This window comes from Histomonas meleagridis (assembly GCF_020186115.1).
Source record: "Histomonas meleagridis strain 2922-C6/04-10x chromosome Unknown contig_59, whole genome shotgun sequence".
NCBI lineage: Eukaryota > Parabasalia > Tritrichomonadida > Dientamoebidae > Histomonas > Histomonas meleagridis.
The window spans coordinates 68,679-85,648 of NW_027150901.1; the positions used below are offsets into that span (position 1 = coordinate 68,679).

Below are 16,970 nucleotides of genomic sequence, written 5' to 3' on the forward strand. Positions count from 1 at the left end.
ATAGCACTTGACTCGATGTCGTCTCTTGTTCCATATCACTGGATGAACGATACCCACATCGCATTTGGTGTTGGTGCTATTGAAACAGTTAAGGAATATGTCAAAAAAGGCACAAAAATTTTATGTATTGCTGATAATCAAAAGCACATATATAAAAGCGGAGCTAAATCCGATGTCGACAGAGTTCTTTCTGAAATTGGTGCCAAGTATACTTGGAGTGAAAAAATTGAAGCCAATCCAGACTACTCCACCATTTGTGAATTAATTTCAGATATCAGGAAGAATCCAGTTGATCTTCTTCTTACTGTAGGTGGTGGCTCTGCTATGGACGCTACGAAATTTATTTCTTCTGCTGTTAATCTTCCTTCTTCTGTTGAACCATGGAGCATTCTTCGTCATCCAGAACTTATCGGGAAGACCATACCAATGATTTCTGTTTGCACTCTTGCCGCAACTGGTTCTGAGTGGAATGAGCGCTTTGTAATATCTCGCCGCAGCACAGGCGAAAAAGTTGCAGGCGCAAATCCGCACAACTTTTTCAAAGTATGTTACTTGGTCGGACGGTTATACCGAACGACCGTTTATCCATGAACTAACTCATAGCTTTCTGTTTTAGACCCACGCTATACTCTTACTGTTCCAGAACGTCAGACATGCAACGGCCTCTTTGATTCTTATTGCCATGTCATGGAAGAGTACATTACCGGTCATTTTGCACCTATGCAAGATCGAATGAGTGAAGGTGTTGCCAAAACAATCATTGAATTAGCACCAAAATTACTTGAACATCCAAGTGATTTGAACTTCCGTGCAACAGCTATGCAAACATCATCAATGGCTCTTAATACTCTTCTTCAAACAGGCACAATCTCTTGCTGGGGAACACACCGAAGCTCAATGATCCTTACTGCAAAGTATGGAATGGATCATGGCCAGTCACTTGTACCAATTCTTGCAAATGTTTGGAAACGATTCTTCGATGTCAAGAAATTCAAGCTTGCACAAATGGCGGACCGCGTATGGGAATACAAAGGTTATGGCACCGTCGATGACAAGGCCAAATACTCAATTGATAAAATGCAAGAATTTGCTCGCATGCTCAAATTGAAGTTGACAATCAGCGAATACACACACGAAGCACATCCGGAGCAAGCTGTGAAGGATATGGTGGAGTACACTTGGGACATGATGGGAAGGAAGCCGTTTGGCGAAAGAGGAATCATCAAATCAAAGGAAGACCTCGAAGTAATATACTCAAATTCGTTCTAAGTGAATTGGATGACAAAACTCATAGTAAAATTTGATTTCTTCACCAAAATGTTTTGATGAATCACAACAAAATGAAATTTGTTGATTTTCTTTTGAAGTTTATTAAAGTTAAATTTGATCAAATTTGATACTTGAGATATTGTTCCGATCTTTAAAATGTTAATTATAAAGAACTACCAAAGAATGATTGGGAATTACATAAGAGATATGGTAAAGAAGGCGTTCGAATGAAATTGCGAAAATCATTCGAAATGATGACATCGAATAACTTCAAAAACAACACAACCAAACTTTGATTAAAATACCAAAAAATACCAAAATCATTATATGAACGATGTACATTTGTTATTAATAAATATGGTGTTACATTAATTGATTATTCTGCATATTTTGGCTCATTAAAATGTTTTAAATATTTGTTACTACAATTGTAGGCGGATATTTAAAGAAAAATGATTAATGTCAACAAAATAATTTTTCATATGAATGGCTCTTGTTTAATTGATAAAAATGTTTACCATTCATCTTGATCTTTTATCATCGCCATATTAATTCATTTTTAAAGATTAATTATTTTATTTAATCACATTCATTTGTGTTACTATCATAAATAAAATATAAATGAAAATAATTAATACATATTTACAAACATAATATTTTTACTCATTAAGGTATATATAACACTTTTTTATCATTTCTTAATTCGACGAAGCCTCTTCTTTCCATATCATTTAATCTTCCCATGAATTCGTTATGATCCAACGCGTATCTATTAACCAATTGCTCATTAACCAAACCCTCCAATTCATTTAAGTTACATAATTTCTTTAATTTCATTATTCTTGCTATAGTTGAATCTATAGCATCATTTTTCATATTATTTAATTTTTTATTAATATTATTACTTTTAATGAAACCTTTTTGTGGTAATTTTACAATTACATTTTTATTATTCACTTTAAACTCATTATTCAAAACAAATTTTTCATTATCTTTTATTAGAATTGGAATTTTCTTAGTACTCAAACTCATTAAACCAATTAATATCATTTCAGACGAAATATTTGGTTCAAAGTCATTTTCAACAACGAAATTTTTTTTATTATATTTCAAAAGTATTTCAGCTTGTATACCATTTACTTGAATTTTTATATTTTTACTCACAAAATTCATATAAATAACCCAATGTTGAATTGGAAATGATAAAATTCGATTCGAAAACAATTTCTTATATTTCGTCACAATATTATTCGTCACAAATATCAAATTTATACACTTAGGAAAAGTCTCATAAAAAGGCCATAACGAAGAACGTATAAACAATGTGTTATTAATATGGAAATCTAATGATAAATTCGCATCATATAATAACGTGTTAATATCTTTAAGCTCAAAATTCGATGACGTTTCATTGATTTGTTTCGAAATGTATTTTTCGATCTCGATTTGTTTACTTGTTAATGGTATAAGTCGTCGAATCATATTACGTAAATGTAATAATTCGAATTCCGTTCGATACGAAAGATATTTAAGAATCGGCTTCGCGTTTTTGATGTTTCCATCATTTCGCGCTTGTTTATTGATATAACTTATTAAGCTCTTTAAGATGGAACGTGAATCTTTATTAATGTATTGTGAAATTATTCGTTGTATGTTAATTCGTAAGTATTTGTTATCGTTAAATGAATTCTGAATTAATTTGTTATAAAATTTTATGGTTTCGCCAAAAGTTGGTAACGCAATATCTTCTTTAAACAGTTGCGTAGAAATGGATTGTATTAATATATTTAATGTTTCATTTGTTGGTTCGCAAATTGTAATTAATTCGTACAAAAGTGACAGCGATTGATGATCGCGCATTTCACAATAATTGGATGAATATGAAAGACATGACTTAAAAAGATCCGTTGTGGTATAGCGATTATATATGTTTTGGATAAGATTTTGGGTAAATGTTTCTGGAAATAAAAAATTGAAATAATTAATTTCGTTGTGAAAATAGGTAAGTGAGGCAGTAAGAATATCAGGCGCAGTAAGATTTGAGCTCTTTTGGATGAAAATGTCGGTATATTGAAGACAATTGATGGAAAGTAAATTGAAAAATCCACTGGTTTTGTCGGGAAAAACAAATAAAATTAAACGAGATAAGCTTTGTAGGTTTAGGTACTGTGGATTTTGGGTTATTTCATCATTATGATAAAGATCAAATTCTGATGCAAATTGTCTTGTAATGAAAATAAAGCTAATGGATTCTTGGGAAATTTCACAAAATTTTGTATTAATATAATCTACAAACGAGAAATTTGTAATTCTTTCTGATATTTTAAATAAATTTACAAAACAATCTCGAAAGAAAACAAAATCATTCCAAACATTGGAATATTTACTTATTATATCCGTCGATTGATCTTGTATATTTCTTGTTATAATATAAGTCAGACAACCTGAAATAATTTCACAAAAATGATTAATGAAATCTTCATTTGGAGTAACAATTGATAAATGATAAACTAATTGGAAAGCATGAGAAAATGTCATATTTGGTTTTGTATGATTTGAAATATTCATAATGATTTCATGAGCTTCTTCCATTTTTCATATTTTGCTATAAGTTTCATATCACATGTCCCATGTTCGATTCGATTTCTTCTGAAATGAAATCAACAATTGTTTTAATTTCAGCAGAACAATCTTGATCCGGTGGTATTTTTTCAAGGATTGAATCATTTATAATATCATTAGGTTCGACGAAATTTAATTGATTTTTTAATTCCACAAATTTTCCATTCATTTGAGCGAATGTGATTATTATAGCAATAGCTCTCAAATAATCACAAATTTCGTCGCTTATGATATCTAACAATTCGATTAAAATTGGCAAAAGTTCAAATTCATCGATAATTCTTACGAACAAATCAGATGAATCCATCTCAGAAAAGTGCAGAATTATCTGAACGAAAGCTGACGAAATTATTACTTCGTTTTCTACCGATTCACTTAAATGAAATTTCAATACTTCGACAATCATTTTATGGAAATTTTCCGATTTCTCATTTTGTAGAACCAAAAGAACGATTTCCAACACATTTGGATCCAATTTAAACGATTTAACATCTCCGATAGAGTTATTTATGTAATACATTATTAGATCTGTAAGTCCAGCGTCAAAAAATTTTTCGTAATGCGAATCGAAATCGAATTTTAACAAAGAATAAAGCATTTCAAGTAATGTAACAACAGTTTTTTTTGTGCATTCTCGAACTCTCATGAAAACGAATGGATCGAATTCATCCGAAAGTATAAATTCGGATAAAAATTCAATGTTTTCATTACAAAACGAATTTAATGATTTTGTTAATAATAAAATAATTCGTTTTTCTGTTTTTAAATGTTTTTTAGTTTCACTCAATTTAAATATATTGATATAATGGAATATACATCGATAAAGAAATTGGATAATTGGAAACGAATTATTTGATTTGGGAAGATTTTGAAATATTTTCTGTAAAAATGGTAACGTTGACAAGAAAAAATGATTTGCATCTTGAAGATTTATTATAATTTTTTGGTTTTTATCAATAACTGGTAATAAATTATTGCCAATTCCTAAAAAAATTGAAATAGAAATATCTATAATTGATTGGTCGACATTAAATAGAAATTCAACACATTTAGGAAACGCTTGAATAAGATTGTCTAATTGCTTAAATATGATTTGAATAAATGGTGGTTGATGAACAATTTCTTGTGTCGTAAGATATGATAAATAATACGGAATTATTTGCGCTATTATTATCGATTCAAGTTCAGGAATATTATTTACTGATGCTGTAAAATAACCTAAAACTTGGAATATCTCAGAACAAAGTTGGATATCTAATGAAATAGGGTCAGAAACTAAAGCAATAATAAAATCAGGTGGAATAATATGATTTAATTTTTGCTCTTTAATTAAATGATTTAAATCATATAGAAGCTCAATTTTAGAATCAAGATCTAAATTAGGATATATTTGGAAATTAAAATTACTTAATATATCTTCTTCTTGATTTTCTTCTTCGGGACGAATTTTTATCTCATCTTGGTCACTCGATTCGTCAATAATCCCTTGAAGAGAAACAGGCCCTAAAGAACCTTTCTTATAATTGCTCATGGATTTTACAGGACATGCTTGGATAAATAAACGGTCGAAAATGTACGTTAATTTCAAAAAATGAACATTTTTGCAATGGATATCGAAGCAGACGTAAAAGCATAAGGTTGCCAATCATTAATAAGTATTAGTGCTGTTAATTATGATTCTTTCAAGGTAAAAATTCATTTGTATTCAAAGTTGAAGTAAAAAGTTTAAACAATTTTTTCAAGGTAAAATTGATTTCAAACTAATTAACAATAATCATGACAACACCTAGTGTATCTATAAAAACATATTCCATTCAAAAATCTGTCTTTGGAGGTTCGAGAAAATTTAATAGAAGTTATTGTATACAAATCAGATTTTTATTATAATGTATACAGTTGATTCAAATCAATTTTTAATTTTCCAGCTGGAAATGATCGAGCGTAAAATATTTGTATGGATTAAATTGTGGATAAACATCTCAAAATTTTGTGAATACGAATTCGTATTGGCAGAAACAGAACATTTTGCCCACAACTTACTTTTTGATTTTCACTATTTTACATTGTTAACCATTCAAAAAGTTAGGATATTTTTCAAAATATGAATTTCTTGTCACAAAAATGATTTTGAACCATATGAAATAAACAAATACTCCACAATATAATGTAGGGATAAATATTTATTTAAATTAAAATTTGTAAGAGAACCCAGCAAGGACGTGCAAAACAGCGTCAAATTTGTAATGGTTGCCTGTATAACAAAATTCTGCATGAGTGTGCTATTTTTATTTCAAGTTTAATTGAGTTACGTTTAAATGTTTTTTTGATAATTTTGAAGTAATTGAATTAATTCATCATAATTTTTAGAGGTTGCAATCATAAGTGCTGTTTGAAATGTTTTATATAATTTCCAAATATTATTTAGAAATATCAAATTATTAAAATAAATTTTAAACAATATAAATAATTATCACTAGCATTAATATCAATTCCTTCTTGTTCAATAAGTAATTTAACTGTTTCAATTTTATTATTTCTAGCTGCCCACATAAGTGCTGTATTAAATAATATAAATAAACTCCAAATATTAGATTGAAATATCAAATTATTAAAACAAATTTTAAATAAAATAATAAAATATCTTTAGTATTAATATCAATTCCTTTTAGTTCAAGAAGTAAATGAACTATTTCTCTGTGGTCACACATCGATGCATACATAAGTGCTGTTCTAAATAATTTAAATAATTTCCAAATATTATTTAGAAATAAAAAATTATTAAAATAAATATTATTTTCAGCATTAATATCAATTCCTTTTTGTTCAAGAAGTAATTTAACTATTTCTGTATGACCTTTATCAGATGCATACATAAGTGCTGTATCAAATAATTTAAATAATTTTTAAATATTATTTTGAAATATCAAATTATTAAAATAATCATTAAATAAAACAAATAAATATCTTTAGCATTAATATCAATTCCTTCTTGATCAAGAAGTAATCTAACAATATCTGTGTGACCAAATTGAGATGCAGCAATTAATGGAGTCCAAAATTATTTAAATAAATTCCAAATATAATTATGAAATATATGTTCCAAATAAAATATATTAATCTCTTTAGCATTAATATCAATTCCTTCGTGCTTAAGCAGTAATTTCGCAATTTCAGGTTCTTTTTCAATAGCTGTTGAAAGGGCAGTATGAAGTTTTATAAACAAATCATGAATAATATATTATAACAAATTATTATTAAAATAAAATTTAAATAAAACAAATAAACATCTTTTGCATTTATATCAATACCTTCTTGTTCAAGTAGTAATTTAGCAATGTCAATATGACCACATTCTGATGCTAAAATAAGAGGTGTTCTAAACAATTTGAGAAGAATTCACAAATGATTATATAAAGCAAAATTTTATGAAAATTCTTTATCTCTTGTATTAATATCAATTCCTTTTTGTTCAAGAAGTAATTTAATACCATAAAAGTTTTGATTTATTACAGCAATTGTTAATGGAGCCCAAAACAATTTATATAAATTCCATATTATTATTATAAATATCATATTATTATTATAAAATTTTTATAGACAAAATAAATATCAAACAAAATAATAAAATATCTTTTGCATTTATATCAATATTTTTTTGATTGAGAAGAAATTTAACAAGTTTATTGTCATGTGATTCTTCTGCCATCCATAGTAGTGTTTGAAATTATATCAACAAAATCCAAATTATTTAATTAAATTTCAAGTTATTAATATATACATTATATAAAGTGAACAAAAGTCTTTTGCATTAACATCAATATTTTTTTGTTCAAGAAGTAATGAAACACATTCAATATTCTTATCTTTAAATGCTAACATTAATGCTGTTAGAAACTTTAAAAATAATTACCGAGTTTTGATATAAAATTTTAAGTTTTCTTAAATAATATCAAACAAATAGTTAAAACATTTTTTGCATTAACATCAATGTCTTTTTGTTCAAGAAGTAATGCAACACATTCAATAAAATGTATTTGGATAGCTTTCATAAGTGGTGTATATTATAAATATAATAAATTCCAAATTTATAAAATCAGTTAAAACAGCATCTCTTTCATTAATATCAACTTCTTCTATTTGAAGAATGAATTTTATTGTTTCAATATTTCCAGATTCAATAGCTTTAAATAATAAATTTTTATACATTTTTTTATTCTCAATGAAATATTTTAAAAGATATGTATTTCCTAAGTATGCAATTTCTTTTAATATATTCACATTAATGTTTTTATTTTGCATTAAAAATGAAAAAATTTCATAATTATTATATTTGATACAAATTTTTTTCAGCATTTCATCCAACATTTCATTTTTATTTGAGACATCATCGCTTTGTATTATATCCTCTAGATCATGAATTTTTTTATCATAAAAATAATGAAAAATATTATTTTTACGAAACTTAATTGCTGTTTTATAGGCTTTTTTATATGAAGCTTTATTATTTTCACACAAATGAATAATTTCTATATTTCCTCCGACAATTGCATATTTTAATGTATCTGCAATATTTGCACCATTTATTAATAAATATTTGAAACATTGTATTGATCCGAAAAATGCTGCATAATCAATTAATGTAACATTTTCATGATTAATAAAGTCACATCTTTCATAAAGTGATGGTTCAATTGTTTGATTAAAATTAAATTTCGCTTGTGTTGATATGTTTTGAAATTTTTCGATTTCATCATTTCGTATTATTTTGGCAATTTCATTTGTGTTGACTCCTTCTTTTATTAATTGTTTATGAAGTTTCCAATTATCTTTTGATAACTCATTGATGTTAGCCAAAAATTGATATTGAAATGGAAGAGGTATAACTTGTGAGATTTTAAATGTTTCTTCAATAGTAAGATGATGTGCAAAATAGTATGATAACCTTTGATAACCATTGAAATCAAACTCATACTGAACTAATCCTTGTTCAATCATTTGTTCATATAAACAATATGATTCTTGGGAAAATATGTTGCATAAATAGTTTGCAAAAACTTCTATAATTGTTATGTCATTTTGTATTTGTTTATCAATGTAACAAATAAACTTTATATATAAATTTGGATCTGACTTTCTTATTACAAACGTTATATAAATTAATTTACAAAGAAGAATATCAAAAGTAAGTGGTAAACTAGAATCAAATAGATTTATGATAGATTGAGCGGAAGTTTCAAAATTTTCTTCATTCAACCCATAAATCGTGGATTCCAAGCTCGTTAGCATTTGTAGTTCGTTCATTTAAAAAAAAAATAAGCGATGAGATGTAAACTATTTGTTTTTGAGAAGGAAAAAAAATTAAACGGAAAAAAAAATTTTTCTGAAATTCAACTATATATTGTTACTCTTTGTACATTTTATACATAATATGAATACATCTTTTTAAATTTTATTTTTAATATCGATTATATCCCTATTTTCAATAATAGAGCATATATTTGTACTGATAATTATCTTAATTAAGCATAAGCATTATGTGAGAAATTCTCCAATTGATCATGGTATTGTTCAGGATTGGAGTGGCATGAAAAAAATATCTAATCAAATATTTAAATATAAATTAAAAATTGATCCTTCTGAACATCTGATAATTATCCCTAAAACTTTAAATGATACACATTGGAAAAGATATGAGATGACAAAACTTTTATTTTACAATTTATAAAGTTCCATCAATAATCATGGGCATTCGTGAAGTTCTTTCTTATTTTAATATATGAAAAGAAAGATATCCAAACTTTTTCTCAAGATGAAAAATAATTTTATTTATTTTCATAAAGAATCTTCTTCAGAAATTTGTTTTATAGCTGATTACCAAAAATATATTTTTAATTTTTCTTAAATTTATTACAAAAGTTTTAGTTAAATGAATATATTGCCAAACATTTATCATAAAATTGTTTGAATGGATATATTTTGGTTAGAGACAGAAAAACATTTTATGTAACTTCAAACAGCACTTTTATCACAAAAAAAATGTAAACTATTTATTAATTGACTAACTTTGCCCAACTTATTTCGAGGTTCCAATTAATGTCGCGACGTTCCAAACCAAATTATTTCTTCATTTTCATCTTCGCTTGTTACGTTTGTATTCTTACGTTTAACAAGGAGCCAACAGTACAGTTCCAAGCAACATCATCACAACTGATCAATGATCATCCAAAAAATTCTTCATCAACAACAGATTCTTCTCCAATTTCGCCACTTCCAACGCCAACGCCACGAAATCCCGATGACATTAATGTGGACATTGTCTATACATATGTTGATGGCGATGATCCAGTTTGGAAAGCGAAGAAGAAACGAACTGAAATACAATGCGGAAAGAACACAAACGAGAAATTAGACAAAGCGCGTTACATTAACATCGAAGAGATTCGTTACTCGCTTCGAAGCGTCGAATTATTTGCGCCGTGGGTACATCACATATTCATTGTTACTGATAACCAAACGATTCCATTTGTGAAACGGAATCATCCGAAGATTACATACATTGATCACACGCAAATTCTTCCGAAGTTTGCATTGCCAACGTATAGTTCAAATGCAATTGAACACGGAATATTAAACATTCCGAATCTATCCGAACATTTCATATATCTGAACGACGACTTCTTCTTTTCACGGCCAACAACGAAATGGGAATTCTTCGATAAGGAAACACATCTTCCAATTATCTATGCGAAGAAGAACAATTGGTACAACGTGCATCGACAGTATAATGTATTTAAACATTCGAATATAAATGATAAAGACGGCGATGAATATTGGGCTTCGTTACATTACACAGTTAGCGCTTGCACAAATAAAACAGGTGTCCCACCAAAAGGAGAAGTGCCGCATACAATGATTGCGTTGTCTTTACCTTTAGTCAGGAAGATGAATGAATTATTCAACAATGAAATCAATCAAACACTAAAGAAACACTTCAGAAGTTTCCCCGACTTCCAATTCCAGCCGCCGGTAATGCAAACATGTGTAGCGTATAGAGATTTATGTAAATACGTGGAATTGGAAGGAAGCGCTTTATACGATAATTCGCGTTTCTTTTATTACAAAGGAAGAGATAACCCGTTCGAAGGAATAAATCCAAAAAATTCGCGATCAATTTGCATTAATTCTGCGTTAGGTGTCACTGAAGAATATTATAAAAATGCAAAGAAATTCTTAGAAAGTTTCTTATCGAAGAAATCAAGTTTCGAATCAGATTAAATATTATAATATTAATTTATATATATTAAATTTTCAAAAATTAATTGATAACAAATTGAATATAAAAATTGATAGCTTACTTGAAAAGTGTGCGCGAACAATTTGCATCAAAATTGTATTCAAATTTTCTTTACTTGATGGAAACCGTTAAAATTTGGGCAGACGGTTTTTATAATGGTTGGAATTGGTTTTGGCTTTGGTTTTAGTGACAAGTCAGTGGATTTTCTCTCCTTGACTTAATAACACACAAGAACTAAGGATGCTTCAACATATATTATGGTGGATTTAAAATTATGACCAAAAATTTTGATTAATTTCAGAGACACAAAAATAATATGAGATGAATTATTACATCTTATTGTAATGTCTCTTGTAGTCATAATATCATAATATAAAAAGAATAAGAGAATTAAAAATTTTCAATTGAGAAATGTGTTAAAAAAATTCGGTAAAATTGAATTAAATGGATAACAACAACACTGTGCGTTATTTGCTATAGATAAGGATCGTCAAAACGTCGAGTAATTTGAAATATATTGATAATGAATTTCGATCACCAAAATAATTTCTTTTTATAACCCTTAAAAAGTGTTTATCATCAATATCATCAATGTGTGAGTATATTTTCACCTTTAAAAATCGAAAATTAAATAATATTTCTCTTGTAGATATTTGAACCACTTTCCAGTTTCCATTTGAACCAATTTGTCACAGCTACAAATTGACTAACTTTGTCCAACTGATTGCTCAAGTTCCGTTTTAATGGTTCGTCGTTCCAAACCAAATTATTTCTTCATTTTCATTTTCGCTTGTTACATTTATATTCTTACATTTCATAAGGAGCCAACAGTCCAATTCCAAGCGACATCATCAGATTTGATCATTCATTCACCAAAGAGTGACTCTTTAAATTTAGATTACAAGCCACAAACAGAACCTACGCCAACGCCCGAACCTAAAGATCCCAATGACATTGATGTAGACATTGTCTATACATATGTTGATGGCGATGATCCAGTTTGGCAAGCAAGAAAGAAGAAAGCGGAAGAACAATTCGGAATCAAGTCCAGTGCGAAATTAGACAAAGCGCGTTACATTAACATCGAAGAGATTCGTTACTCACTTCGAAGCGTCGAATTATTTGCGCCGTGGGTGCATCACATATTCATTGTCACTGATAACCAAACGATTCCATTTGTGAAACGGAATCATCCGAAGATTACATACATTGATCACACGCAAATCCTTCCGAAGTTTGCATTACCTGCATACAGTGCATATGTAATCGAACACGGCCTTATAAATGTTCCCGGATTGTCTGAGTACTTCATATATTTGAACGACGACTTCTTCTTTTCAAGGCCAACAACGAAATGGGAATTCTTCGATAAGGAAACACATCTTCCAATTATCTATGCGAAAAAGAACAATTGGTACAATGTGCATCGACAGTATAATATTTACAGACGTTCAAATATTAATGACGGTGACGGCGAAGAGTTTTGGGCTTCGATCCATTACACAGTTAGCGCATGTAGTAATAAGACGAGAGCGCCACCGAGAGGCGAAGTGCCGCATACTATGTTTGCTTCGACATTGACATTGTCGCGTAAGATGAACCAATTGTTTACTTACGAAATTAACGACACGTTGAAGAAGCATTTTCGTATTTTCCCCGATTTTCAGTATCAACACGCGGTAATGCAAACATGTGTAGCGTATAGAGATTTATGTAAATACGTGGAATTGGAAGGAAGCGCTTTATACGATAATTCGCGTTTCTTTTATTACAAAGGAAGAGATAACCCGTTCGAAGGAATAAATCCAAAAAATTCGCGATCAATTTGCATTAATTCTGCGTTAGGTGTCACTGAAGAATATTATAGAAATGCAAAGAAATTCTTAGAAAGTTTCTTATCGAAGAAATCAAGTTTCGAATCAGATTAAATATTATGTAAATCAAAAATTAATTTTTGAAATGTTGTTCCAAAGAAGTTATGATACTTTTCACGTAATGTATACAATTATGATATTATTATGTGAGTATTATAAAGATCCATGGAAATGCTTGATTTTCTATTAGGATATCCGTTAGCAGAAATTTGAGTAGTAGCCAATATTAATGCTTAAATTAGTTGAGTATAATTTTTGGTTTCATTAAATTTTAAATGTAAATGTGAAAATTTGCAATTGATTAGAAGCTTTAAGATAATATTTAATAAAATTATGTTTATAATGTATTAGAAATAGGTAAATAAATGTACCCATGATTTAAGCTTTAATTAAGTAAAGCTTCACGATAAAGTGGAAGTATATCCAATAAGGAAATAATGCATATATTAATAGAAATCGCTTTTTAATATTTAAAATGACTTGCCAAGGACTAATCAGTAATAAAAATCCAATTTGCTAATAAAATAGATTTACTGTGATCTTTCAACTTCATATTCAAAATCTACGTTTTCTATTTCTTTAATAAATTCAATTTAAACTGTATCCAAACAGTTGCCAATGAATAATTTATTTTTATTCAATATTAGACGAAATAAATTGCAATCGAAAACCATGAATTTGAATTGTTTGAATCCCTTACTATCACCCAAAAGCAAAAATGACCGTTAGTTTTTCCAATGTTGATTAGCACTGCTAAAATCAAGATTTATATATTGCTTTTTATTCTTATTTCCTTTAATATTATTTACACAAGGTTATTTCCTTTTCAAGGGGGACAGTCGGATCTACATATAAAATTAAATTCAAAACGAAACCATGTTCTAATTGTTTATCATTCTTGTGAAGTAAATAAACATCCATGGTCTTATTTCAAATCCAAATGGCCACTTTACAAAGCCTCTTGTACATCAGAACATTATCATGATTGCTATGAAGGAGTTCCATATATTGACTTTCTGATTAAAGCTTATGATAATCCTCCAGCAGATATTATTATATTTTCACATGCACATGATTATTCATGGCATTACTCACGAAACTTTTGGGATCAAATTAACGATTTAATTGGTACTCCTTACTTTGAAGAAACAAAATATGGCGGTATTTGGCATGATCATTGGAACCATGGGCCAGATCCTTATCAACCGAATCGAGGTGAATCATGGTATGTACCTGCATATGAAGCTGTTTATAATGGTACTACTATGCCACATGTAAATGTTAGTGTGAATAATATCTTTCCATGTTGTAGTGCTATATTTTTCAAATCAGAACTTATTCAAAGCCGACCAAAAGAAGAATATATTAAAATCCGTAACAATCTAGTCAGTTGGAGTAAAAGTCATACACATCTGGAAAGGCCGCCTGGTTATTATTGTGGAAGAGTCATGGAATTTACATGGCATATATTACTAGCTAATAAAACCAATATTTTATCAATTAAAGAATGGAAAAACTCAACATAACAATAGTTTTCTTTCCCATAAAATTTAAATTATGAAAGATTTGTAATAAAAATAAAATAAAAATCATATTTGCAAATACAAAATATTATAAATTTTCATTAGTTTCACTATATATACTTTTTCTTTTGCCCTCATTTATACTCATTATTCCTTGCAATATGACAATTCGTTGTTTAATTCTTCTTAATGTTCCGCCTGCTGACAATGAATTTCCATGCGCTTCTAAACTTTTCATTATGTTCTTTAATGTTTCATCATCTTTTATGAAATTACTTCTTGCAAATTCGATTTGTTGTTTCACTTCTGTAACGTTATCGAAACATTTTGGAATTGAAGTTAATTCTTTTCCGAAAATTAATTCTTCGGTGAATTTAACAAGCATTTCATTACGTAAGTTATTACAGAACAAAGAAATGAAGTTTGTGATGTTCGCCGCAGTAAAATTTCGATATGTGATTACTCGTGATGCAAATTGATTAACAAGAAGAAGTGATGGAAATACTTGAATTGTGTACATTTGGATAAGGGTGGACGTGTCAGACTTGTTAAGATATGTTGGAATGATGTTGGAGTCTGTGGATAAAAGATCAAATATTAATTCTGTAAAGGGAGGTAAACGTGTACTATTGGCAATAGAAATAACAACACACTTACCAAGATCAGATGATTCAATAACAGAGGATAAGCTCATTTGTGTAACATTGGAAAAGTTAATTGGAGAAGGAATGTTTGTATGCTTTGTAATAAATAAACTAAGTGATTTAGCTGAAGGATAGTCAGTAAACCTATAATGTTTATCGCATCTTTCATCACAAAGAACAACTTGAGGTACACCATATGCAGAATGAGAATGACAAAACCATGTATACTTATTGCAATCTATAGAGTAAAAAGAAATATTCGGCTCATCTCTAAATAATAAAGATACTCTTTCAAAAGGAAAAGTATAAGGAAAACATGTTGTGCAATTTGGCTTTTTAAAATATGTTAAATGCCATTTGGTTGGTGATGAGAAAAAAAATGGTCTTTCGAGTACTCCATAAATTGTTAACCCGAAAAAGACCGAAATCATTCAGCGCAAAGAAAACGTTTAATGAAAACAGAGACCGTTAAATACACAAAACATTTGATAAGTTTACAATTCCCAGTTTTGAGAGCTTAATTGGTTGAAATGATGAAAAGTGATATGAAATAAAACCAAAAATTATTGCTGTAAATTCTTTAGAACTTTCCAAGGCGGTGGAAGATATCAGCGCAGCGGCAGCTGTACATCCATTCGTTATCGTACCATGAGAGGACCTTGACGAGTGAACCACCATCTGGGTTTGGAAGGACCATGGTTGAAAGACCATCAACGATTGATGAGTGTGGGTCATCAATGATATCGGATGAAACGAGTGGTTCCATTGAGAACTTCATGATTCCCTTAAGTTGTTCAGATTCGCAAGCCTTCTTAAGAACTTCGTTAACTTCTTCCTTTGTGACTTCCTTCTTAACATTCATTGTGACATCGACGAGTGAGCCAGTGATTGTTGGGACACGGAGTGAGAGACCGTCCATGGACTTTGGTGGGAGTGCTTTGACAACACGTGGGAGGGCGATGGCAGCACCAGTGGATGTTGGGATGATGTTCATGCAGGCAGCACGAGCACGGCGGAGATCCTTGTGCATAACATCGGTAACGACTTGATCATTTGTGTATGAGTGGACTGTGGTCATGAAACCGTTCTTGATGCCGAAGGCGTCGTTGATTGTCTTAGCAACTGGGGCAAGGCAGTTGGTTGTGCATGAGGCGTTTGAGATGCATTTTGTTTCTGGTTTGAGATCTTCATCATTAACACCGAGAACAAGTGTGCATTCGATTTGGTCTTGGGATGGAACAGAAAGAACAACCTTCTTGGCACCAGCGATGATGTGACCATCATAGCCATCCTTTGTAACCTTGCCATCTTCAACGACAGCCTTTGTACGGAAGATACCGGTGGATTCGAGAACAACATCAACACCTAATTCCTTCCATGGGAGTTGGGATGGGTTAAGACGACCACCAAGATTCTTGACGGTCCATGCGTTTTCGCCTTCACCAACTTGGAATGTATCATCACCAGTGATCTTGATTTCTTCTGGGAACTTTCTGTGGGCTGTATCATATTTGAGAAGATGAACGTTGGTCTTCATGTCACAAAGATCATGGATGGCAACAACTTGAACTTCGTTTGGATAGAGAAGACGGCATGCACGGAAAACAAGACGTCCAATACGACCGAAACCATTAATGGCAACTTTAACCATTTTGCAAAGTGAATTGATACTATTGAATTTTTTTCTGAATTAACTCCTATCAAAATTGTGTGCTAATTGGTCGGAGATGCCGTGGCCGATCGC

The 16,970-nt window shown here is 29.8% G+C and overlaps 4 protein-coding genes across 4 annotated transcripts; 3 read left to right on the plus strand and 1 right to left on the minus strand.

The window, feature by feature from the left end:
* Nucleotides 1-15: 15 nt before the first annotated feature.
* Nucleotides 16-1,269, plus strand: GO595_007771 (iron-containing alcohol dehydrogenase; the record flags this gene model as incomplete). Its single annotated transcript, XM_067921271.1, has 2 exons — nucleotides 16-543; nucleotides 652-1,269. 2 exons carry the CDS (start codon nucleotides 16-18, stop codon nucleotides 1,267-1,269), a joined length of 1,146 nt encoding a protein of 381 aa, XP_067772001.1.
* Nucleotides 1,270-9,984: 8,715 nt separating this feature from the next.
* Nucleotides 9,985-11,166, plus strand: GO595_007772 (glycosyltransferase; the record flags this gene model as incomplete). The annotated part of the gene is made up of 1 exon (XM_067921272.1): nucleotides 9,985-11,166. The coding sequence occupies one exon, from the start codon at nucleotides 9,985-9,987 to the stop codon at nucleotides 11,164-11,166; it is 1,182 nt and encodes a 393-aa protein (XP_067772002.1).
* Nucleotides 11,167-11,928: 762 nt separating this feature from the next.
* GO595_007773 (glycosyltransferase) lies at nucleotides 11,929-13,113 on the plus strand (the record flags this gene model as incomplete). Its single annotated transcript, XM_067921273.1, has 1 exon — nucleotides 11,929-13,113. The coding sequence occupies one exon, from the start codon at nucleotides 11,929-11,931 to the stop codon at nucleotides 13,111-13,113; it is 1,185 nt and encodes a 394-aa protein (XP_067772003.1).
* Nucleotides 13,114-15,806: 2,693 nt separating this feature from the next.
* On the minus strand, nucleotides 15,807-16,877 carry GO595_007774 (glyceraldehyde-3-phosphate dehydrogenase; the record flags this gene model as incomplete). Its single annotated transcript, XM_067921274.1, has 1 exon — nucleotides 15,807-16,877. The coding sequence occupies one exon, from the start codon at nucleotides 16,875-16,877 to the stop codon at nucleotides 15,807-15,809; it is 1,071 nt and encodes a 356-aa protein (XP_067772004.1).
* Between the last annotated feature and the right edge of the window lie 93 nt (nucleotides 16,878-16,970).